This window comes from Oncorhynchus kisutch, linkage group LG9 (genome assembly GCF_002021735.2).
Source record: "Oncorhynchus kisutch isolate 150728-3 linkage group LG9, Okis_V2, whole genome shotgun sequence".
Taxonomy (NCBI): domain Eukaryota; kingdom Metazoa; phylum Chordata; class Actinopteri; order Salmoniformes; family Salmonidae; genus Oncorhynchus; species Oncorhynchus kisutch.
This window is the reverse complement of record NC_034182.2, coordinates 3,434,164-3,459,525: the sequence shown is the minus strand read 5'-3', so window position 1 is coordinate 3,459,525 and position 25,362 is coordinate 3,434,164. Positions and strand designations below refer to the sequence as shown.

The window sequence follows — 25,362 nt, the reverse complement described above, 5'->3', positions numbered from 1 at the left end:
AGACAAGCCATTACATTAAGGACAGTGCCCTCAGTTCTGAAACTGATTGAGAAGCTAGTGTAAGAGGAGGGAGGGAGTGGCATGGTCCAACACGTCATGTCAGTGTTTCCCCTGTATTCATAAAACATTTTCAGTGTAAACTTAAACAACTAAAACCCGATATAAAGAATAGAGGTCGCCCGATTATGATTTTTCACCGCCGATACCGATACTGATTATTGGAGGACCAAAAAAAGCTGATACCGATTAATTACATTTTTTTTGTAATAATGACAATTACAACAATACTGAATGAACGCTTATTTTTACTTAATATAATACATCAATAAAAATCTATTTAGCCTCAAATAAATAATGAAACATGTTAAATTTGGTTTAAATAATGCAAAAACTAGCTAGCCATTTCACATCGGTTACACCAGCCTAATCTCGGGAGTTGATAGGATTGAATTCATAAACAGCGCAATGCTTGAAGCACAGCGAAGAGCTGCTGGCAAAACGCACGGTAGTGCTGTTTGAATGAATGCTTACGAGCCTGCTGCTGCCTACCACCGCTCAGTCAGACTGCTCTATCAAATATCAAATCATAGACTTAATTATAACATAATATCACACAGAAAAACGAGCCTTTGGTCATTAATATGGTCGAATCCGGAAACTATCATTTCGAAAACAAAACGTTTATTATTATCGCATACACCTTGACTCTGCGTGCAATGAACGCAAGAGAACTGACACAATTTCACCTGGTTAATATTGCCTGCTAACATGGATTTCTTTTAGCTAAATATGCAGGTTTAAAAATATATACTTCTGTGTATTGATTTTAAGAAAGGCATTGATGTTTATGGTTAGGTACACGTTGGAGCAACGACCGTCCTTTTTCCGCGAATGCCACCGCATCGATTATATGCAACGTAGGACACGCTAGATAAACTAGTAAAATCATCAACTCAATATGTAGTTAACTAGTGATTATGATTGATTGATTTTTATAAGATAAGTTTAATGCTAGCTAGCAACTTACCTTGGGTTCTTACTGCATTCGCGTAACAGGCAGGCTCCTCGTGGAGTGCAATGAGAGGCAGGTTGTTAGAGCGTTGGACTAGTTAACTGTAAGGTTGCAAGATTGAATCCCCGAGCTGACAAGGTAAAATCTGTCGTTCTGCCCCTGAACAAGGCAGTTAACCCATTGTTCCTAGGCCGTCATTGAAAATAAGAATGTGTTCTAAACTGACTTGCCTAGTTAAATAAAAGGTGTAATTTTTTTTAAACAAAAAATAATAAATAGGCCAAATCAGTGTCCAAAAATACTGATTTCCGATTGTTATGAAAACTTGAAATCGGCCCTAATTAATCGGCCATTCCGATTAACCCGGTCGACCTCTAATAAAGAATGCGGAAACGATAATGAGGGTATATATTTTTAAATAAGATCATCTTTGAGAACTAGCTAACAACCACCAGAATAAAAACTGGCATGGGGCCCCTATTGATTTTGTTATGTTTGATTCACTCAGATAGCATAAGAACACAGCATGACACACATGACATTTGCATAAAAGTAGCTATCCAGTGTTTCCAGATTAATACGAAATATGACCTATAACGAATTACAATATGAGTAAAATAGCTTTCCTTCCCAAAAATGCTTTTCTGTGTTGGAATGGTTTAGGCGTACCCCAACAACAGAATGGTGTGGGCATATACCAATCATTAAAAATATTAATACGAGTAGACTGCTGATTGGCCAGCTCAACCTCCTTAGGAGTATTACATCATACTCCATCAGGAAAAAGCAAGCATTTTTTAATAAACGGTCTGTTTGAAGTTTGAAGTGTTTATTCTCCAATTTATGCTTTGGCCACAAATATGAGTATAGGACGGGTCTATAACATTATTTGGATATGAGTTAACAGAATACTAACTTTTAAAGTGAGATTTTCACTGGACAGTTACTTTAAAACTGCACATTTTCTCTCAGTCCCATGGTCAAATGTGTAGAATTGTAGGAAAGGATTAGCAAGTTACTAGAATAACGTCAGCACAAATATGGAAAACATCAGATCATGATGTGATCCATATCCGATATACATTTTATTTGGTGTTAACAGGTTACCCTAGCTAGCTAGCTAACGCTACTTTAATTTGCTCATCAAAAGAACCTTGGATACTTTTTAAACTAACTGCTGTTGCATCGAATGTCTTGCTTGCTTAGTTGCAGCCCATCAACTCGGGTCGAAAGTTGTCAGCACCTGATTCGTCATCAGCTCAACGGTATAGCTGTCATTGAGCTATTATAGCTAACCATCTTTTTCTGCCCCAGGTGGGAAAATGTCGATGTGGCTGTAATTTATGCGTTGGCCACAAATACAAGTATAGGACAAGTCAACAACATTATTTGGGAGTTAACAGCATATAAACTTTTTTAAGTGATATTTTCTCTGGCCAGTTACTTTAAAACTGCTAATGCTCTCTCATCCCCATGGCAAAATGTTTAGAATAGCATGAAACTAGCTATAAAACAGTAAAATGTTCCCTCTGCCCCATGGCAAAATGTGTAGAATTGCAGGAAATTAGCTTTAAAACTGCAACATTTTGTCTCAGCGTCCAAGAGGGCCTCTAAAATGTTCGGTGGAAATCCTAGAGGAAATACTGTATGTCTTGTGCCTACATGTTTGCCTATGAATTTTCCTGAGCCATTTTCCACAGTGTGCATTGATGTCACAAAGGGAATAGCCAATAATATTGTTTGTTGTGGGTGCAATGGTATTGCAACATTCGTGGGCACGCTTTAAAAACCAAAGACTGTGGAATTCTTTATTGCCTCCAGATAGTTCAGCCATCCTACATTCCAATCCACAATCATATGGGGGTGGAGTGTCATTATTTTGACCAGGAATGCACAGCATATGGAAAACGTTTGCTAGTGAAATAAGCAGTAAGAATCCCTAAATGAAACTCAACTTCACAGGGTGAAATGAGATTGCAAAAGCAATGCAGTGGATTTCACTTGTGGGTGCTAGTGTAACACATTAAGCTGCTCAAAAGAACATTGTTTGTCATAATAGCAGGGTCATAAACAGTATAAAGTCAGTTGTAATTTTAATGACAAACTGTCATGACTGTGTTTATGACAGCTGATTCTGTTATGCCGAAGGGTTCTGGTAGTGTTAAATAAGAATCATACTCTGACTGACATATTATCATTTGTCTATTGCCTCCATGTAGCCTATCACATAACGATCACATCATTAACCACGAACTGAACCATCCAACACCCTAATCAACATCGGATTGTCCCCATGTTGGCCACAATTCCATACCATCATCATGCTATGACATTAGCTTGAGTCACCTGCTTTTGTTGATGTTGATCATCCTGTCACTTCTTCCGTTTCGGGAGACTTCTTCGGTAGTGACCGTGCCAAGTGATGTTGCCAAGATTGCCCCCCTCATAGGCTTTAACACTGTATTTTTTAGCAAGCTACCCACATTTCTGCGATGCCGTCTCCAAGGAGAATGGCGCAAGCTCCTATGACAAAGCCACAGTAACTCTAGAAATCGAGTGTAATATATTCCCCATCTGATGGCTTTCGTGACGCAATAATGTAACGTTAGCAACCCAACATATTCAAGACTTGAGCTTTGACAGATGTTTATAACGTCGTTATAGCTTCGTTGTCAACATGCATGTTCATACAATTTTGACATTTTTCAGATGGAACGTTATAGCTAGATAGCTAGTTAAAATAAAAAAGATTCCCTCATTTTCAAACACATTCCTGTTACAAAAAAAATATTAAAAAGTTTACGAGCAATCCATGAAGAATTGTGCGCTTTCTGCTTTACCGTTAACAAGCACGCTAACGTTAGCTAGCTAACTATCGATGGGGTTTTCCTAGCTACAATTCACTGACCAACTCACGCTTCCCTTTCGCGATAAAACGATGCCCAAATGGTTAATGATAAGCGTTTAACTCTGCTTGATTCCTGTATATAATAGTTAGCTACATTTCAAGTTGTGGAAAATATGTATTTTAGTTTGTGCTTGGTATTATCTTCCATGATTGATTTACCACTCAGCGTGCTCAGCTATCTTCAGGCAAGCAAGAAACGTTAGCTAGCTAGCCTAACATTAGCCAAACTAGCATCAGCCTTCTTGAGCAACAGTGCCTTCTGAATAAGTTAAGTGAGAACTAGTCTCGCGCACCACCCACCAGACACGCTTCGCCTATGCAATTTGGACACTGCATTTCTACATAATATAATGGGCAAACTATATATATATAAATGTTTTACTTACCTTATGCTGTAGTAACTCATGTTTATCCACGGTTGCTATGGATCCCAGCTGGTGGTGCAGCATACAACTTTCCTTGACACGCTTGGAAAATTGTTCCCCACAGCCCTAGTTACCGCACATGACTACAACGGACTATCCTATTGGATGGCAGGTTATATACACTTGAGTGATTGGACAGGTTTCTTTGCCTTTGCATTCCATGTTACCACAAATGTAGCTAGTAAATAGACCCCTCTATTTATACCAAAGATACTAGCTAGTGTTGTAACACTCACACCACAAAAATTCATTATGCATTTATGTAAAATTGAAAAACAACCCATTTTTAAAAAGATTTAATGTGGACCCAGGGTACAAAGAAAACAAGAACCTAGACAGAGCCACATCCATAATGGGCTGAACTACCAACTGCACATGGACAACGTTATTCCGAGCAGCAAAACAATTGAGTGGACTCAATAATATTATAGTTATTGCAACATATCACTTTCAATCAGTGGACTAATTCATTCATGTGGTGTTAACTACAATTCAGTGTTAATTGCAGAACATGATAGTAAAATGATGTCAACATTTACAGTTATGTTGATTAGATGCTAATTAGTGCCTCTGCACTTGAAAGATAACCTCGGTCCATCAGCAACCTCATCAGCCCTTTCCTCCTCCTCCATGTAACCTTGACTCCATAGTCCCTCTCTGGGGTGTCTGTTGCTAAAATCTCTGAAGTCACAGTATGTGGCGGGGTCATCGGCTGTGGCAACAGGAGGCGAAGAAAGGAGGAACTTCCATCATGGTGTAACTCTGGAGTCTCTACATCAAGTGGGGAGAAAACATTGTTTGTGCCAGGGGTGTGGTGTGTTGCTGAGGCAGGAGTCTGAGCAGAGCATGACGCTGGGCTCTTGCCATGTCTGGCAACATTGGCAGCTGACGTTCTAAGGACTCCCACACATCTGCTGGAGGTTGATGCTGCATCTTCCGGTGTTACCTCTGACAACCGTCTCCTCTCAGCTGTCCCTTTCCTGAGAGAAGTTATCTGTGTTGGTGTCTCCGTTTCATCTTGGTTACTTAGGTACTCTGTACTTAGAGAACCAACCTTATGAACTTGCAAGCCCTGCTGCTCCTCATGGGCCCCAAGTGCAGATTCTACAGCTTTCTTTCTACGTGCATGTTTTTGATGGAGAGGTTGGGCTGTTGACCTTCTCTGAAAGGATAAGGCTTGGAACTTGCAAACACTACGTTTTCTGGATAAGTTAGAACTCCTGTCAAGAATGCTTGGTGCAGAGAGGCACTTCTTCCTCCCTCGCCTTCCTCTGGGTGCAGGGGGCGGTAACTGATCAAACTGTGGACTCACCTGAAATTGAGTGAGTGAGAGACACATCTTTGAACATGTTTGTCATACATTATTTATAGTCTATGAAAGGACAACATTCAGAAGACAGTAAATAATTACATTAAAAACATGATTATCATCGTACACATTAACAGTTATAAACTGTGATTACCCAAGAACTACAGGCTGTGCAGCTGTTCTGTCGCTGCTCCTCATCTAGAAATGACTTGGGATTGAGTGCGCCTCTCACTTGAGGCACATTGTGGTATCTGGCGTCATCAAGTGGTGGCTCAAAAAACAACAGCGACGGCTTCTGTGAGTATAGCAAAGATGTCTTTCTTGTTTTACGGGGCATCAGAGATCATGGTTGAGGAGCTGTTGGATCAAGAGAAGGTTAAATATATGGTGACGTAGAGTGCAGTATGAAACAAATGTGGCATATAAGAAACGTTTTAACACTATAGCTTGCTTTGGGTTAAGTAGCTAGTTAGCTACAACAACAAAAAATAACAGAGTGAACACATGGAAGAGTACTTAAGCCTTCGTATATCACACGACGTACCTGGGTGTAAACTGCATGTCAGAAGTAGCTAGCTATCAATGTTTTGAATACATAATGTCAGAATCAGAAAGGTCAAACATTTTGCATTTGCTTCGCTGTCCTCCAAGTCTTTCCGTTAACATAATGGTTAACACTGATTGGTTTTCACATCCACTGGGTTCACCCATTGGATATGCAAAGACCACATGACCGGAATCGCAAATACTGCGCCAAAATTCAAAATCCCATTCACTTTCAGACTGAATGAAAGGAGATTGAGATCTACAAACTACCTGTCAACTTTCATTTTCGATTATTGTCATTGTTTAATTAAGGAGTCAAATAACCCAGAACAAAAGCGCATTGCATCACCATAATATGAAGGTTTGTGATATGCAACTTGGTTAAAGTTGCTAGCTAGCTTGCTAATTAACTGGACTAACGTTAGCTTGCAAACTAAACGCGTTAACTATTACCGCTATCTAACTAACTACTAGTTTAGTTTGGGGAATATTTTTCTACCTTCTTTGTATGTTAGCTAGCTAACTATAAAACCGTGGATTAGCAACTATCTAATTTAGCTAACACCATCATGTTCTAGAAGACTGCGTCATAACCATAGCTGATATTTGAAAGACTGGTATTTCTATTCTAAAATCGTTAGCTAGCTAGCTATAGTAACAATTATCTGGCTGCTTTATTTTTAATTGATACCATCAAATAGATTTTAGTATAGTTAGGTTAGCAAGTTACTAGAGTAACGTCAGCACAAGTATGGAAAATATCAGTTCATGATGTGATCCATACCCGATATACATTTAATTCAGCGTTGTTACCAACGCTACTTTAATTTGCCCATCAAAAGAACCTTGGATAATTTTTTTGAACTAACAGCTTTTGCATCGACAGGCTTGCTTACTTAGTTGCAGCATATCAACTCAGGTAGAAAGTTGTCAGCTCCTGATTCGTCATCAGATCAGTTTAGCTATCATTTAGCCATTATAGCTAACTAGCTCAAACCTAACCAGCTTTGTCTGCCCCAGGGAAAATGTAGTTTTGGCTGTAACGTTACATTCTAACTTTAACGTTACCTGTTATCTCTTCAGACATCAAGTGAAGTCAAAGGGCCAGCTCTGTAATCTGGGCAGAATGAGACAGAGCCCAAGAAGGCCCCTGATCCTTAGGAGGAGGAAGCTTCCGTTTCAGCTAAATGAACCAGCAATTGATGAGCCGGATGGACTACGACACAAGGAAGCATCCACATCCAAACCCTCAGGTGGCCAGTGTTTTCCTGATGGCATCCGTATCATGGACCATCCCACTATGCCTGGCACACAGGTGGTTGTCATCCCCAAAACTGCAGACCTTCAGAGTGTAATTGGGGCCCTCACTGCCAAGGGGAAGGAGTGTGGCTCTCAAGGACCAAACAAATTCATCCTTCTAAGTGGTGGTGGCTGTATCAAGGATGGTGCAGATTCTATCTGTCAACCTAACTATATGAGCGGTTGCAGCTCTGGTAAGAGTAGCATGGCTCTTGTCACACAGCCAGAGAAGGCAACAACAATGGACTGCCTAAAGGATACTAAGGCTTTGACTACAATCAAACCATGTATGTTTATTTGCTTTATTTGCATGATTTTGGGTTAAATGACCCTCTACTTTTCCGGTGTTGTTTAATTAACTGTTTGATGATGAACATTGTTGATGCGCACAGTTGTTATTATTTCACAGTGAATAGGGACCTTGATTGCAGTCCTCTAGATGACAGCCTTACTAACATCCAGTGGCTTGGGAGGATGAATACAGATGGTCTTGACCCAGATCCTGCTAAGAAAGCTGCCAACAAAGAGAATCATGACACTTGCCAACAGATTCTCCAGGTTTGGCTCCTCTTTTAGCATCTGGGTGTGATTGTCAACAGACGTATGTAAACAGTGATGCCGAGGGTGTCACCGGCAACGTGTTATATGTTTATCTAGAATGTTTCAAGTGTTGCACTCAAGTGTGATATTAGTTCTGTGTGCTTGCTGCATATGTTGAGTCTTAAAAGAGTAGTATCTAAATAGGCCAAACAAAACCAACCTCTCTTTTTTTTGTTCTGTTTTGCACACAGTCACAAAGTGAGCGAATGGAAGCACACAGGGTTGTCAAAGACCCCTTGTCAGAGAGACCACCCTACTCGTACATGGCAATGATTCAGTTTGCCATCAACAGTAAGAAGAGCAGGAGGATGACATTGAAAGAGATCTACACTTGGATTGAGGATCACTTTCCATATTTCAGAAAGGTGGCCAAGCCAGGCTGGAAGGTAAACATCCACAATAAGCCCTTGGTCACAGAACGATTTTATTGGTGCCACTGTAGTAGTTGAGGACCAGATCATGTTATAATAGAAGCAGAAAAATACCCCTTAAGCACTCAACAAAAACTTGTATAATTGCGAATGGCATAAGCCACATCCTCTTAGTTTGATATTGTCTATGCTCCTCTGCCAGAATTCCATCCGCCACAATCTCTCCCTGCATGACATGTTCATCCGTGAGACAACACAAGATGGCAAGATCTCCTACTGGACCATCCGCCCAGAGGCTAATCGCTGCCTTACTCTTGACCAGGTTTACAAGGTTGGCATGTTACCCACTTTTCTGTTCTAAGTCATATTTTGTCGCTGGCCAATTACAACTATGGGACTCCACAAAGGAACAAATGCCTGCAAATAACTGTCTTCACTCTGAAATCTACTTTTTGATGAATATCTTTATAACTCTGTCCCTTTTGACCAATTTTCCACCCCACAGACTGAGTCTGATCCAACTTCCATCTCGTCTCGGACCATGCAGGTCTGTGACCAACATGTAAGATCGTTTTACCCTTCTTTTCATCTGTGGCTGTCAGTCAGGGAGGACAGGACAGTCGGAGAGAGGACAGGACATGCTTTCCATCTGCTCTTGTTTAGCTCATTAAGCTGACAATTTCAGGGGAGATGTGAGGTGTAGGCAGAGGGAGGCAGATGTCACAGGACCACCGTACATAGTAACTTCTCCTACACAGGTCGAACTCATGCCGTCTTCATATGTTGTCTTTGAGAAGAGAAAGGGACCATTTCAATTAGAATAGTTGTTGGGAATAAGAAGTTAACATCTCAATTGTTTCCCGCAGCAACAAAAGAGAATTGCTCCTGACATCAAGAAAACATCTGCCAGTGTCCCTGGTGAGTGAGAGAAAGACGTGGGGGAAACAAGCAGCTGGACGATTACCAAACCTTTGAGAGTTGGAAATTATTGATGTGTAGCCGTTGCCTCATTACTTCTTATTTTTTCTGCCATCCATATGTTCAGAGAGGAAGATGAAGCCCCTTCTTCCTCGTGCAGACTCCTACCTGGTCCCCATCCAGCTGCCTTTCACCCAGTCACTCTTCCTGTCCTCGTCCACACGGCTCCCCCTCTCTGCCCCCCAGCAGAAATCTAGCTCCTCAGGAGGGGGCAAGAGGGTCCGTATAGCTCCCAAGGTAAAGTCTCACCATACCTTTTTTTTATTGTAAAGTGGCTGGAGGTTACTTGATTCCCTATAATCATTAAATTAATACATGTTGTGACTGCGTTTGGCAGGTTACGTACAGTGATGCCTCCACAGTGATGCTGTATGCTCCTCCAGTTGAGGAGATTAAGGAGGAGCAGGTCTGTGTGCCCCTGATCTCCGTTACCCCTAGGGCCATTCTGACCAACACCAGGAAGGAAGTCAGCAGCTCCCGTCGCAAGCAGCGCCTTGTCCTGCCTTCCAACGAGGAGCCCGTACTCCTCTTTCCTGACAGCACCTTCTTCGACTCGGGCCTGGCCTCTGACGGCTCCGCCTTACAGGATGCCGAGCTCGACCCCCGGCCGGAGCCTGACAGCCCCTGCAGGGATTTCTCTTTCAAGACCCCCATCAAGAGCAGCCACCCAGCCTCCTCCACCCCCAGCAAGCCACCCACTGTGCTGTTAGAGCCCTGGAGGGTAACCCCACTGGGCAAGGAAAGAGGCGGCATGCTGGACTTCAGCCCCATCCGCACCCCCGGCCCCAGCTTCACCCCGGACCGCCATAACCACACCACCTTCAGCTTCAGTAGCACTCCCTTTAAGGACCTGCCCTTGTTCAACTCCCCTCGCGAGCTGCTCACCTCTGCACGCTCCACATCCGCGGCTGGCCCCACCGACACCTGCTCCCCGGGGCCGGAGCGTCTGCAGGGCTGCTCCAGAGACCTCCAAATCGGGGGTCCCTCCACAGCCAACCGCTCCCTTACGGAGGGCTTGGTCCTGGACACCATGAACGACAGCCTGAGCAAGATCTTGGTGGATATCAGCTTCTCTGGCCTGGAGGATGATGATCTGGGTATGGGGAACATCAGCTGGTCTCAGCTCATCCCTGAACTCAAGTAGCCACTGCCGAGCAGAGAGCACGACCCTTTCAAAGTTCTTTGCTAGATGAGGATGCCATAGTCTCATCATTACCCAAGCTGCTCACATTGTCTTCCAATCTGTAAATGTGGGAGTTTTCTAACTTAGATTTGACCTTTGTCTTTGGTTGCTTTTGTCACTACTAACCAGTGTTTTTCCTCTCTCTTGGTTGTGTTTCATGCCACAAGCTTAAGCGACCATATTTTGATTACAATTCACTGTCTCCCACGATAGTCTTGAAGGAACTACTAGGGAACCGAAAAGTATGCCTGAGTTGTATGTTGATGTATGTAGCCTACATAGAAGATGTATGTTTAATTTGCACATTTTGTAATATGTTTTGCTCTTTAAAATGTACATTTATACATAGATAAATCATCACTATCCAGTGAGACCGACACTACCATGCTAGAATATAAGATGTGGTGCCTCCTCTGAAAGTGAGCGAGTCTCCATTTGATTGGACCTCTGAAAGGATGTAACATGATGTACAGACGATCAACCACCAATGAGAGAAAGTAATAAAACAACAAGGACTGTCTACACCCAAAGGAGATGCCATTTTTGATTGACCAAGTCAACACTTATTCTAGTGCACTTTTGTAACTTATTCTAGGTATGACACAATGTCCAATCTGCTTTGTGAACTTTTAAAGAGTAGTAGTAGTGAGTGAGAAACTATGTAAAAGCATGAAGTAGTATGGTGATGTCTTACATCCGTCTGTAGAAGGGAAATATATTAGAATTTAAAAAAAAAAAATGTATGTTTGAATTGTCATTGGAAGTTTTTTGGCTAGAAGATTAAACATTTTAATGTGTGAGTTTATGGTTTTTATTTTGATCGAAGGGTCATAGTTATGGGAAAGGAAGATGGCATCATTTGCATATGACCAATTCTGAACGATGTATATGGCTTTTTCTAGTTCTTGTTGGCTCGTTTGTTAACTGTGCTTGTAGTGGACACATTCAGGTTAAAGTTTGAGGAGCATCCTGTCTGCTAGTGTTTAATATCATGGCATGGGATTGCTGGTGATTGACTTGGCTTCATATTTTTACCGTACTGGTGTCTTGGAAAATAGTTAATGTAAAATGTTTAAAGTGCCTTTTTTCTTTTTGGGTGGGTGTGCTGACTACAGTGAAACCCGCTGACTTTGCTGCTCCTTTTCACATTGGTTGGGTTTAGATGTCTTAACTTTAACTAGATTCCACACAGTCCTGGGTTTATTGTCCCATATTATAATTGAAGGTATGATAAACTGGAAGGGGCATGAACACCACATAATATGCAAGAACCTTTACATTCTGGCTCCGTATTTATTATATGACTGGTACAACAGACCCCAGAGGGAGGTTTGGGGAGAAACTGACATGGGTAACTTTTGGGATGTTTAAGAAAAGCATGTCTGTTTAATGAATCCTATGTAAATGGGAATAAATGAATACGTCACCGTTTCTCTTTTTGTTTTGAGTACTAAATACCAGTATGTCAACATTTGCTCATGATCATCATTTTAGATGTAAATAATCAACACAAAACATCTATCGTATTCAAAGCGTAAAAAGTACACCTCATTAATTCAAGTAAACAAAAACAATAGTCATTGGGGTTTTTTCAGCAGAACTAACTTTCCCAGCAGTGAATGCTGTAGAGTTAACGGCTCATTATTTTCCAAATCTAACTAACATGCCTTGGTGTTCACATCTACATACAATATGGAGGACACAGCAATGGGTGTCCGTTTGGTCAGTGTGTGTGATTAAAGAGGCGTCTTTAGTAGGTCTGAACTTCCTGCTGAGCCACCTCCAGCAGTATCTGGAGCTGCTTACTGCAGTAGTCTGGAGAATAGAGAGGCAGTCCTGTCGGTGACTCACACAACAGCCATAACTATCCCACACAACACCACCCTCACCTGACATTTCTGCTATCAGTAATTCAGTATGATGACAACGACATTATAGTGGCATGATAAGGATGTGACTCACTGAAGCTCTTTCTCCATCGAGTGGGCAGGTGTGAGCGGTGTACGGTCAGGTAGTAGACAGGGATTCCAGACAGGGTGAGAGCGCAGCTGCCCCCTGTGTTCCAGGGGTCTGAGTACAGAGACAGCCCAACGATGAAGAAGGACACCACTGTGAAGGTGACTGCAATGGCCAGCGGCACCTAGTAGACATAGAATAGAATTATGAGCTGATCATAGGAATAAAACTAGGTAAGCAGTCAAGAAACAGTACCAAACAAGGGTCATTAGTTAATTATAGTAGTCATAGCGACCTTGAAGGGTCTTGGGTGGAGGGGGAAGCGGTAGCGATGGATGAGCATCCCCATGGTCGCCATGGCAATGAAGAGCCACCGGGAGAAGGAGGCAAAGTTGATCAGCTGGAAGATCTCTCCTCTGGCCACCATCACTACCACCATCGGATACTGCAGGAAGGACAACACAAACATCTCAACTGGACCATGAAAGCAAAGCCAATACAGATGTTTGTAAAGAGACTCTAATTGGGTTGGCAAGGTAGACTATGGGCAGTAGTAGTAGACTATACCAGCAGCAGAACAGCAGGCAGAGGCGTGTTTCTACGGATGTGGATCATTGAGAAGAGAACTGGCCAGTGTCCCTCCCTGGCCCCCACGAACAGCATCCTGCACCACGGACAGACAGACGTCTCGTGAATAGAACCAGCCAAGTGTACATCAAGGTGTATGTTTCTGAATTACGAGAGTGCAGCATTATTACCTGGGTGCTCCAAAGAAGCCACCGTTAAGCGCCCCAAGACAGGACACAGCTACCAGTACAGGAATCGCAGAGGCCAAGCCGTGAAGCGCACGATTGGCAAACGTCTGCGATAAACAGACAGCATATATGAGGCTCACATGCAGTTCATTTCACATGCAGTTATTTTCCTTTTCTTGGATTTGACCATCTGGTGCCATATTACTGACCACAGCCACAGCGTCAGACACAAGAAGCTCCTCTGCTGTCATCATGGTGTAATAGGCCACGTTGACAAGAACGTAGCACACAGTCACCGTCACCATGGAGAAGATGATTGCCAGTGGGATGTTTCTGACAAAATAGAGCAGACTAAGACTTGAGGTTACTTGATTTTTTGTGTGTAAATAATTGGTCAATCACATCGTTTTTTGAATGTAAAATACCTATTTGGGTTAATGACCTCCTCTGTGACAAAATTCAGATAAAACCTGCAAAGAAAGTAAGAGATGTCCATTTATCAGTTAACAGTTCTTTATGGATGGTATGGTATGGGATTTTTTTGGTGCACTGCTTACCATCCACCATAGGCATATAGACCAGAATAAAAGGCCAATGGTAGCTTATCCAGTGTTAATGTATCAATCTCAAAGCCATTCTGAAAGTTCTCTGTCTGTCCTGGGGAGGGGAGCGAGGAAAACGAGTTAGCAGGGTTTGACTGAATAGGGTCCTGGGTATATTGTGTACATTGTGTATCATGTAACTCTACCAAAACCACTACCCCACCTCTGGCTAATGCCATGATGCCAGGAACGATGATTAGGACCAGGGCAAACATCTTGATGAATGTCAGCGTGACCTGGGTGCGAGATGCCAGGGTCACACTCCAGCAGTTTATCGCCACCACAAATGCTACAGTGAGAGGAGGAAGATAAACCTTGTTGAAATAGAATTCCATAGTAATCAAACAATTCACAAAGTCTTATCGGTTGTATTTTATCACTCACTCACTCCAAGGATGCTGACCAGTTTAATCAGTGCTGTGGGAGGAGCACAAGGGCTGAAAAAGGGATCCACCACATAGCGTCCGAACGCCAGGGACACGTAGGATGCTACAGCTGGCCTTTACAGTCCACATGGAGTACAGTAAAAGTATTAGAAAAACTGGTAGTAAACTATACTGTCTCCTAAACTATTCTAAGAGTGTATGCAAAGACACACAGAGATACAGGCTGCTGACCTGATGAATAAAAACTCTGCCCAGAGACGCAGGAACGCAGGTAAGGGTCCTAATGTCTCCAGGAGATAGGTGTAGTGGCCCCCTGACTTTGTAAATGTGGTTCCCAGCTCAGCATAACACAAGGCCCCTGGACAAAGGACAGAGACAGATGACACATCTCCCACAGTGCACAGACGTCAGTTCAACACAAAGTTTTGATTTACATTTGGTTGAGTGGTCATCTAAGGGGAATTCAACGTGAAATCACAAAATAAATTCACCACGTCATTGGATTCAGGTGAAAAGTTGAGTGAAAAAAATACTAAATCCCCGTACATTGATGACTTTTTTCAAATACAGTCAGTCTTCCACGTTGACTCAATGCCATCACATTGGATTTGTTGGTTGAAATGATGTGGAAATCATGTGGACTCAACAAGTTTTTGCTCAGTGGGCTGGGATATTTTCTATTGTATAACTATCTCTATACATTCAGGAAACATTTTTTTTTTTTAATATTCATTATTCAGTGCATATCACTAGTTATAGCTGTGCTTATAGCTGTGGTATAATAAAGATAAAACTGGGGGAATACCTGGGAAAGGTCAGCCACACATCCACCCCATGCTTTCAGTCCATTCTACCCTTTTGATCAGTTTATTTGGTCAGCCATAGGCTATTACCCTATAAACAACCTTGATGAATAGTACAGATCTTAATTTGATCACTTGTTGCTTAGAATTTTGTTGCTTAGAATCTGTGCAGGAAATTCAAACTTGTAAGTGTATTTGAGGTTTAAAAAGGCTTCTAAAGTTTGTAATTTCCACTGACATTTCCATGTCAGACTTGATTTGCTCTAATGAAAAATGCATCAACCCCTACAAAAATGGCCATTAATTATAATCCACATAATAATTCACATTTCCTGTTGCAGGCTCATTTTCCTGCTGTAGCAAACTGGCTCAAATTAAGATCCTACATCTTAAACCATCAGTTTAATAGTAAACATTTGGACATCTGTGCAAGGACTCATATACTTGAATGATAATACATGTTTTAAATTATGTTAATGGTACAAATAATAGTGGAGGCATGTATGACAATAACCTGTACAGGAAACTGTTATTATCTTAATTAAATAAGATAAGTCAAAGTTACTTCATACAGTTGAAGTCGGAAGTTTACGTCCACTTAGGTTGGAGTCATTAAAACTCATTTTTCAACCACTTCACAAATGTCTTGTTAACAAACTATAGTTTTGGCAAATCGGTTAGGACATCTACTTTGTGCATGACACAAGTAATTCTTCTTCTACAGGCAGATTATTTCAATTATAATTCACTGTATCACAATTCCATTGCGTCAGAAGTTTACATACACTAAATTGACTGTGCCTTTAAACAGCTTGGAAAATTCCAGAAAATTATGTCATGGCTTTAGAAGCTTCTGATAGGCTAATTGACATAATTTGAGTCAATTGGAGGTGAACCTGTGGATATATTTCAAGGCCTACCTTCAAACTCAGTGCCTCTTTGCTTGACATCATTGGAAAATCAAAAGAAATCAGCCAAGACCTCAGAAAAATAATTGTAGACCTCCACAAGTCTGGTTCATCCTTGGGAGCTATTTCCAAGCACCTGAAGCTACCACGCTCATCTGTACAAACAATAGTACGCAAGTATAAACACCATGGGATCACGCAGCAGTCATACCGCTCAGGAAGGAGACGCGTTCTGTCTCCTAGAGATGAGCATACTTTGGTGCGAAAATTGCAAATCAATCCCAGAACTACAGCAAAGGGCCTTTTGAAGATGCTGGAGGAAACAGGTACAAAAGTATCTATATCCACAGTAAAACAAGTCCTATATCGACATAACCTCAAAGGCCGCTCAGCAAGGAAGAAGCCACTGCTCCAAAACTATTTCACAAAATAGATGGCATCATGAGGGAGGGAAATGATGTGGATATATTGAAGCAGCATTTCAAGACATCAGTCAGGAAGTTAAAGCTTGGTCGCAAATGGGTCTCCCAAATGGACAATGACCCCAAGCATACTTCCAACGTTGTGGCAAAATGGCTTAAGGACAACAAAGTCAAGGTATTGGAGTGGTCATCACAAAGCCCTGACCTCAATCCGAGAGAATTTTTGTGAGCAGAACTGAAAAGGTGTGTGCGAGCAAGGAGGCCTACAAACCTGACTCAGTTACACCAGCTCTGTCAGGAGGAATGGCCCAAATTCAGCCAACTTATTGTGAGAATCTTGTGGAAGGCTACCCGAAACGTTTGACCCAAGTTAAATTCTACCAAATACTAATTGAGTGTATGTAAACTTCTGACCCACTGGGAATGTGATGAAAGAAATAAAGCTGAAATAAATCATTCTCTCTACTATTATTCTGACATTTCACATTCTTAAAATATAGTGGTGATCCTAACTGATCTAAGACAGCAAATTTTTACTAGGATTAAATGTCAGGAATTGTGAAATGTTTAAATGTATTTGGCTAAGGTGTACGTAAACATTCAACTTCAACTGTAGGTGCAAAGGTTGATCGCAGGTGCAAATACCAGAGGATTGTGGACCTTGACCAGATCATTCAACTAAGTGAATACATCCAGCAAAGTTTACTGCCAAAGAAAATACAGCGAGTTCTAGAATACACCTCTGAGGTAGCCTAAACTTCCATTAGGGGAGTGAATGTTGTGTGCTGTCTGTGAATTAAAGGGGCAGTGCTGTCAAATGCATGATTTACCTGTGTTTTATATATATTTCCACACTATGAGGTTGGAATAATACTGTGAAAGTTATGATAATGCCCTTTTAATGTAAGACCTGTTTGAACAGACTGCCTGAAATTTCAGCTTGTTTTGCCATGCTTGGCTACATCACCAGGCAGTGTAATAACAGCTAGTTTCCAGGTTGCATATCCCTCCCATTAGGCTCCTCCAATTAGGCTCCTCATTCAGACCTTTCCCATAAAGTCCTAGCAAAATTCTTGCGAGATAAATTGCTTTTTGATAAGAAGCTATTTTTTAAATATTTTTAACCTTTTTTATTTATTTTTTAAATCACAGTAAGGTGCTTAATTGTTACTCAGAACTGTTTTAATATTGAGATAAAAACAGCTGCATTGGACCTTTAACAATACTGAATCAGACTGATGTGTGAATATCTAATGAAAATGTTTCAAGACGGATATTGTGTTAGCAACTACCACTCAAACATCACAATTATGCTCCTCTTGCTCTCATAGGTACCCAGTACCTCTTTTAAAATGACAGTTGGTGCTTACCGAAGGTGGAGAGGACCCCACACAGTGCCCAAACCACCAGTGACAGCCCCACACTACCACTGTTCATCAGAACCCCTTTTGGTGCAATGAAGATGCCGCTGCCCACCACGGTACCGATGATGAAGGAGATAGCCGGAAGCAGGCCTATTGTCCTCCTCAGGTGGATCACTTCATCTTCTTTCTTCTCCTTCACCTCATCCCCCTCTTCCTTCAACTGAATTCCATCTATGCCCATGCCTATGCAGCCTTGAAGGTGTGAACACCTTGTTTAGATATCCAGCCTTACACCAACAAGTTCCAGTGAATAAATCAAATACCAAAAATTACTTTTAAGCAGCAAAAATCCTTTCACATTCCAGTTTAAGGAAAACACAGAAGTAGTCCATTTAAGTGAACAAAAAAGTATTCTCTCTTTAAGAACACCAAAGTATGGTCATTCCCTTTATGGATAAACTTTATAACTATAGATAAACTATCTTATACTGAAACTGCTTGTATTTATCCAATGAAGATTGCTGTATGTAGAAGACTAGCATAGAAGATGAGACAAGTTAAGAGACGAGACAAGCCGAGTGGAACTGTATGAGCTGAATGGGTAGACGAGTATAACCCTCACACTTGCACAAGGCCCTCTCCCCTGAACTTGTTTTGTACCCCCTCATTGGCTCTTGCAAATCAGCACAGTCAGTAACCATAGAAACTCACCAATCCTGCACAAGCAGGAAACAAGGCCAGTAGTCTTCCCAAGCTTCAACAACATGAGTAATTAAGGCAGTTTAGACAGGTCAAAGCCATGGTGCATTCATTGTACTGAGTATGAGTGTGTGTGTGTGTGTGTGTGTGTGTGTGTGTGTGTGTGTGTGTGTGTGTGTGTGTGTGTGTGTGTGTGTGCGTGCGTGCGTGCGTGCGTGCGTGCATGCACTAAAGTTTTTGTTGGTCTTTGCATGTGTGTGCGTGTGTGTGTGTGCAAAGTTTTGCTTGTGTGCACAGCTTTAAACACGGACTACCATGGGGAGAGAACCCAAACACCCCTTGTAGAGGCAGCTGTACAGATAACAGGAGGGTCACTTTCAACAACAACTTCACAACGGAGAAAGTATACGTGCTATAGGAGCAGATGGCCTTACTGATGACACAAATGTCAACACTAAAATGGGGTTGAATGCAACATCAAATAATTGGCATGTCAATTCTGTCTCTCTGCACACACGCCTGATGAATGAAAGCAAGGTCATGTAGTTTGTCCCTGTGTGTGTGAACTGTGAAGTATTTCTGTCATGAGCAAGGAAACGTCAGAGTAAGATCACATGTGAGGGATCCAAAAGAAAACTGTGAAAAAATGTATCTGGCCTCTCTTTTCTTAACGCTTGGGAGACTGTGGCTGTGCATTTCAGTTAATCCATCGCTTGTTAACAGCAGTTAACAAAGGCATTATAGCTGCTTTATTTTCATTTGACATGTTTAGTTGTAATTGCATGTCTTGACGATGGGTGTCTGCATTTCCGGGAAACTAAGGATCATATTCACAATAACTTATCTGACATTTCACCACTATACACCATCACATTATGTGGCTAGAATAATACAGAAAGGGATAGTATGGCATTTATTTGTCTTATTTTCATGTTTATTCAGCTGAGAATTGTGAGGATGTTTTAGAGAGATCCCTACTGATATGAAAAATAAGTATTTCAAATTGCTTTAGGTCCAACATCAAACATCACGTCTAATATTTAGAACCTTCTAAATCGGTCTCTCAACAGAAAATGGAGTAAAGGAAAGTCCCTTAACACCCAAACCTTACTTTGCACAGTATAATCAGCTCATGCCATAGAGTTATTTTGAGTTCTACAACTACAACAAAAACAGTGATGCAAATGTATTGCAAATGCTCTGTTGTTCCAGATATCCCACAAATCAATGATCATATTCTGTGGTTATATTTATGAATTAATTAATACTTTAATGTCGCATAGAGAACTCTGCTTGGCAACATTCATTTTTCTTTGAATTGCAAGCATATTTTGGGGATGTCAAAATAGGTCCCAAACGATCAACTGGAACCCCACTTATCCGGCACGCCGGGCGAGCTAAAGCTAAATCGAGCGCACCTGGAGGGTTACGTATGAATAAGAGCGCAAGTGATTGGCTGCCTTGTGTTCATGAGTAATCTCCGAATATGATTGGTGGCGAGTGCGGAAGCCAAATAAGAGCGTGTATATTGCCTCAGAATGTAAACAAATTTGTACAAGGCAGGTACCACCGGCACATAATTTACGGCACGTTTAACATATTGGTAAAAACATTACTAATGTTTGGTTGACAGTTGGTGATTAGTCTTACAATTTATCGGCACAAACAACTAAAATAGATATAACGTTAGCTACCAACAATACAATAATGAGCAACTCGTCCACCTCAATGGCTCACACTCTCAGCTTCGGATCTGTCCGTCAAAGCCCCCCGCTGAGTTCACATTTTGCACTGACACATGGACTGTTGGATTCAGCTGCCGAGCAGTTAATGGTTCAGAGGGATTTCCAAGCTGCTTTCGACACATGTGAGAGAGGTCTGGTGAGCCTTTTAAACGCGGAGCAAGAAGACAGCAGGTGGGTATTAGTTCCTAGAATTTGCTCTGCTTTTATGACATGGTCCTTGTTGCATTGCATTATTGGACTAAACCGTTGTCCATCTGACTTTCAGGTATGGGGAGTTGAAGGCTGCACTCTGCATTGTGGGGATTCAAGCATTGGCTGAACTCAATCAGTGGCCTGGTGTACTGGAATGGATTCTGCAACATTATGAGTGCCCTGAGAAAATATCTGCAAAAATAATGCAGATGTGGTGAGGAAAATATAACATAGTTAATTTGCAGGCTCTCATTTCTTCCATTATAACAGTTTTGTACACTGCACATTGATTTATGTTTTCAATTGGCATGTAAATGTATTCCCCAATTCACCCTACAGTCATGTTCTTCTCCATGTCCCTCATCTTTTTTTGTAGCATACTCCTCTACACCAAAGTGGGTGAGCAAGCTATGATGCAGGAGGCAGGCCATGTTTGGCTGTGCTGCCCATCCAATGGGAGATTGGCAGGATTTGGTACTGTAGCAGAGCTTTATTTACTGCATATTCTAGTGCCTTTAGGTCATATGACAGAGGCACGGGAGTTGGTTTTTGGTGAGGTGGGAGGTATTGCATTCACAGAGGACCAGAAACAAACAGCACTGGATATCGTGGAGAATAAAGAGAACCTCAGCCAAGAACAACATCCAAGCCCTAATCCCAACACCAGTCCTGTGGTGGTGGTTGCTGGACTTAACACACCTCAAGGTGCATCTCACTTACAATTGCATTAGCCATTTGTATTGCCTTTAATGTTGCCAGACAGTGTGACTGACTGTGTGTTTGTGCTTTATAGGTGCTGTGATTCAGAAACTTGAGGCCTTGCTTAGGCTTTTGAACAGAGGACTATCAGTAGCCAGTGGTGGGTTATTCCGTCTTCAGAGATTTTTTCTGGCTGCGGTCCTTCTCTACATGCTTTTTGTCCGAATGGATCCAGGTACAAAATAAATAACGTTGTAAGCCTATTGTTCAATCATTGAAAGACACTGTCAACATCCAAATAATGTGGTTGCTTTAGTTAATATTAGTCTAGCACTTAGCATACAGCTTTTGTTTAACTTTTGATTGCACCCAACCTACCTACAGTATTTAAACACATAAGAGACTAGATATCAGCACGAAGAGGAGAAATGTTATGATGATTCTTGGATATGGTTTCTCCACAGCTCATCCCTCATCTTTCCCCTGGATCTCACAGATGTTGCAGATGCTGAAGCAGATGTGGGACGCCATGTTTGCTCCTTACTATCGAGCCAGAGCTCAGAGCTAAGAACTGTAAAACCATACAGGCTGGTGCTGGGACATTATGGTTTAAAATTGACTGAGAACCAAGAGCTCACCATGACCCTCACCATGTAAACATGAATTAGTGACTGAGATAAAGAGAGAAATTAGAGGGGCTTTTGTTGGCAACAACAACATTTATAACTGTAAGGCAGAATGTGAACAGCATGGATACCTGTGAAGGCAGAATGTGATAGTAGTAGTCAGAATTAATTTCCTTGGTGTTGCAGATTCAGTTGCTCCCATATAGATGTGTGTGTGCGAGCGAGCCAGAAAGCGATTGAGTTGTGTGTGGTGACACATTTTGTGTTTGATATGAATTGCCCAATCCAAAACAACTGCTGTAAGCAAGCTAATTGTAATCAGATGCATGTCAGACAAATTATAACTTTTACATGACAGTGATCGATTTTTAATTGGTCAAATGATAATTATCTCATTATGAATTACTCAAGTATCTTTCAATAGGGTCTGGCTCCAGCAGATACCTTCTCAGGACACAGACGCTGTGAGGTATACGGGCTCAGACTGGTTGATTGCTGCCAGAGAGGATGGCGCATGTATTAGCGAGCTAGTGTGTATTAGATAGCTAGTGTGTACTAGGTTTACTAGCTAGCTAGTGTGTACTAGGTTTACTAGCTAGCTAGTGTGTACTAGGTTTACTAGCTAGCTAGTGTGTACTAGGTTTACTAGCTAGCTAGTGTGTACTAGGTTTACTAGCTAGCTAGTGTGTACTAGGTTTACTAGCTAGCTAGTGTGTACTAGGTTTACTAGCTAGCTAGTGTGTACTAGGTTTACTAGCTAGCTAGTGTGTACTAGGTTTATTAGCTAGCTAGTGTGTACTAGGTTTACTAGCTAGCTAGTGTGTACTAGGTTTACTAGCTAGCTAGTGTGTACTAGGTTTACTAGCTTGCTAGTGTGCAGTGGGAGCTATACGCAGGTATACCCACTTTTTTTCAGTGGGCATTGCGTATTACTTCTTAATCCCCACTGATGCATATCCAAGTTATACGCCATACCAATTATGTACTACAATAGCAATTATGTAGTACAATAGCGACATCATGCACAAAGTAGCCTACATAATCGCAAAGCATGTGAAATATATTCACATGCGCAGCACACACATAGCTCATTTCTGCAGAATATCAGGCAGCAACCACGCTCAATTGGTTTTCGCATTGGAGCAGCTCAGAATTGAACGACATCAGTAGCTGGTATTGTAGGAAAGAGGTTTCAACTTTTACCTGGCAGAATGAAATCATGATGATTTGTATCCATTTGGAGGGCATTTGTTTTGCAAACTCTGCCATGTAGGCCTACATTGTACAGTACAAACACATGGCTAGCCAAATGGTCACTTGCTATGTGAGCAATTCAATTAAAAGGCAACCACACCCTCAAAATATTTATATTTTTCCCAGACCAGAGAAAATGGACTCCTGGTGTGTTTTAAGCATTGTTGTGGACTTAGTTGTTTTTCTATAAAAAAGTGTGATTTTGAGTGAAAACCTGATATATAGTAAAACAGAAGAAAAAAAACTGTAGGAAAACAGCATTTTTCACACAGAGTGCCTTTCCTTCACCGGCAAGCCTTTTTGGATTTTGGGGGGGGGGGGGCAAAATTAGAGTATACCCACTTCTCCAAGCATCACTGCTAGACAGGGTTTCCAGTTAGCCTGTAATAGCTGTTTTTTTTTTTTTTTTTTTTTGCAGATTAAGTAAAATTGCCACCTGACAATTGTCTGGGAGAAGAAGAAAAATCCCATTGTGAAATAATGCTTTTTAGCCTATTAATTGATAGAAATACCAGTTGATTGAAATGCATTTGACCAGTCATGCTTATTGGCCTGTCTTCATTTGCATAATTTTGTGGAATTGAATTGGCATGTGTGTATTATATTCCTTATGTATGTTATTTATCACATGCACAGCATACAGATACAGGGCCTTTTAGCAGAACATGTGTCAGACAGCTTTTTTATAAGCCCAATCAATGAGCAACTATTCTAAATGCAATCCTGTGGTAATAGGTTTTTGGGCCTCCCGAGTGGCGCAGTGGTTTATCGCAGTGCTTGAAGCATCACTACAGACCCGGGTTTGATCCCAGACTGTGTCACAGCCGGCCGTGACCGGGAGACCCATGAGACAGCGCACAATTGGCCCAGCGTCGTCTGGGTTAGGGGAGGGTTTGGCCGGCCGGGATTTCCTTGTCCCATCGTGCTCTAGCAACTCTTTGTGGCGGGCCGGGCGCCTGCAAGCTGACTTCCGTTGTTAGCTGGACTGTGCTTCCTCAGACATATGCGGCTGGCTTCTGGGTTAACCAAGCAGTGAGTCAAGAAGCAGTGTGGCTTGGCAGGGTTGTGTTTTGGAGGACGCATGGCTCTCGACCTTCACCTCTCCCGAGTCTGTAGGGGTGCTGCAGAAATGGGAGAAGACTGTAACTACCAATTGGATGTAATTGGCCATGATGTATTTCTCAACTGGTAATTGAAGCATGCTTCCCATTTGCACAGAAGGCAGGCTTCATCAGGGTGTCACACACCACTTTGCAGTGAGCTGGAGGAAGTATGCATTTTGAAGTATACATATTTCATTGTTTGAAACCTGAAGGTTTTACTACATACAGTATTATCAGTACATGTCTTGGGCCGGAGCTGTCCGCAACCCACCCACTTGTGAGTCAGTCCCAGCCAATCAGAATTAGTTTTTCCCCACAAAAGGGTTTTATTACAGACAGAAATACACCTCAGTTTCATCATCTGTCCAGGTGGCTGATCTCAGACAATCCCGCAGGTGAAGAAGCCGGATGTGGAGGTCCTGGGCTGGTTTGGTTACATGTGGTCTGTGGTTGTGAGGCTGGTTGGACGTCATGCCAAATTCTTTCAAATGACTTTGGTTGAGAAATTAGCATTACATTCTCTGGCAACAGCTCTGTTGGACATTCCTGCATTCCCGCTCCCTCAAAACTTGAGACATCTGTTACATTGTGTTGTGTGACAAAACTGCACATTTTAGAATAGCCTTTTATTGTCCCCAGCACAAGGTGCACCTGTGTAATGACCATGCTGTTTAATCAGCTTCTTGACATACCACACCTGTCAGGTGGATGGATTATATTAGTAAAGGTGAAATGCTCACTAACAGGGATGTAAACAAATTTGTGCACAAAATCTGAGAGAAATAAGCTTTTGTGTGTATGGAAAATTTCTGGGATCTTTTATTTCAGCTCATGGAACATGGGACCAACACTTTACATGTTGTGTTTCTATTTGTGTTCAGTATACATATCAGTCATTATCAGAATGACATTCAGTGCATGTCTGTGGTGCTGTGTGTGTGCCAGTGCGAGTGGGCCATTGCTCGAGGAGAGAGAGCGCAACATTTCAGACAGACTAATTAGATCAACAATTCAAAACATAACTGCTACAAGTTATCTCGCGAGTTAACTATAGCTAACTATGCATAAGTTTTGTTGTTCCTTTCCACCGGCACTGTAGAGCCTAAACAAATCTACACTATTGGAAAGCTGGGATTCCCAAATTTAAAATGAATTCCCCTCAATTAAACAGTAGCCATGTAATTGCAACAACGTAAAAATATATTCTAAGAATAGCC

At 41.7% G+C, this 25,362-nt stretch overlaps 5 protein-coding genes across 12 annotated transcripts in view; 2 read left to right on the top strand and 3 right to left on the bottom strand.

The window, feature by feature from the left end:
* Positions 1-4,434, bottom strand: part of LOC109896612 (TUB like protein 3) — a 33,506-nt gene extending 29,072 nt beyond the window's left edge. The window contains exon 1 of one of the 4 annotated variants that reach the window (XM_031831535.1): positions 4,307-4,434. In XM_031831535.1, the coding sequence (XP_031687395.1) occupies positions 4,307-4,326 (20 nt within the window). In that variant the 5' untranslated portion in view covers positions 4,327-4,434. Of the gene's footprint in view, positions 1-3,358; positions 4,046-4,306 lie in introns of those variants that run through there. The other 3 variants (XM_031831539.1, XM_031831534.1, XM_031831536.1) reach the window with 3 other exon arrangements.
* Positions 4,435-4,561: 127 nt separating this feature from the next.
* Positions 4,562-6,353, bottom strand: rhno1 (RAD9-HUS1-RAD1 interacting nuclear orphan 1). 2 transcript variants are annotated; one of them, XM_020490891.2, is made up of 3 exons: positions 6,175-6,353; positions 5,809-6,011; positions 4,562-5,657 (listed from the first exon to the last, which is right to left on the bottom strand). In XM_020490891.2, exons 2-3 carry the CDS (start codon positions 5,989-5,991, stop codon positions 4,896-4,898), a joined length of 945 nt encoding a protein of 314 aa, XP_020346480.2. In that variant the 5' UTR covers positions 5,992-6,011; positions 6,175-6,353; the 3' UTR covers positions 4,562-4,895. The 2 variants fall into 2 exon arrangements, with proteins under 2 accessions (XP_020346480.2, XP_020346481.2); XM_020490892.2 differs by having other exon boundaries at positions 6,199-6,351.
* LOC109896608 (forkhead box protein M1) lies at positions 6,354-12,062 on the top strand. The gene is made up of 9 exons (XM_020490882.2): positions 6,354-6,561; positions 7,284-7,786; positions 7,909-8,057; positions 8,291-8,485; positions 8,673-8,801; positions 8,976-9,032; positions 9,337-9,388; positions 9,516-9,685; positions 9,786-12,062. The coding sequence occupies exons 2-9, from the start codon at positions 7,327-7,329 to the stop codon at positions 10,590-10,592; spliced, it is 2,019 nt and encodes a 672-aa protein (XP_020346471.2). The 5' UTR covers positions 6,354-6,561; positions 7,284-7,326; the 3' UTR covers positions 10,593-12,062.
* On the bottom strand, positions 11,890-23,148 carry LOC109896609 (cystine/glutamate transporter-like). 3 transcript variants are annotated; one of them, XM_031831541.1, is made up of 12 exons: positions 22,992-23,148; positions 14,562-14,688; positions 14,329-14,444; positions 14,108-14,233; positions 13,900-13,999; positions 13,768-13,812; positions 13,552-13,693; positions 13,346-13,449; positions 13,155-13,251; positions 12,883-13,032; positions 12,594-12,771; positions 11,890-12,446 (listed from the first exon to the last, which is right to left on the bottom strand). In XM_031831541.1, the coding sequence occupies exons 1-12, from the start codon at positions 23,023-23,025 to the stop codon at positions 12,382-12,384; spliced, it is 1,284 nt and encodes a 427-aa protein (XP_031687401.1). In that variant the 5' UTR covers positions 23,026-23,148; the 3' UTR covers positions 11,890-12,381. The 3 variants fall into 3 exon arrangements, with proteins under 3 accessions (XP_031687401.1, XP_020346475.1, XP_020346476.1); XM_020490886.2 differs by lacking the exon at positions 22,992-23,148 and adding an exon at positions 17,834-18,436; XM_020490887.2 differs by lacking the exon at positions 22,992-23,148 and adding an exon at positions 17,834-18,436 and having other exon boundaries at positions 13,552-13,675.
* pex26 (peroxisomal biogenesis factor 26) lies at positions 20,009-23,646 on the top strand. Of its 2 annotated transcripts, none has more exons than XM_020490889.2 (5): positions 20,009-20,442; positions 20,537-20,677; positions 20,840-21,168; positions 21,257-21,397; positions 21,659-22,183. In XM_020490889.2, the coding sequence occupies exons 1-5, from the start codon at positions 20,234-20,236 to the stop codon at positions 21,817-21,819; spliced, it is 981 nt and encodes a 326-aa protein (XP_020346478.1). In that variant the 5' UTR covers positions 20,009-20,233; the 3' UTR covers positions 21,820-22,183. The 2 variants fall into 2 exon arrangements, with proteins under 2 accessions (XP_020346478.1, XP_020346479.1); XM_020490890.2 differs by having other exon boundaries at positions 20,011-20,442; positions 21,627-23,646.
* Positions 23,647-25,362: the final 1,716 nt, after the last annotated feature.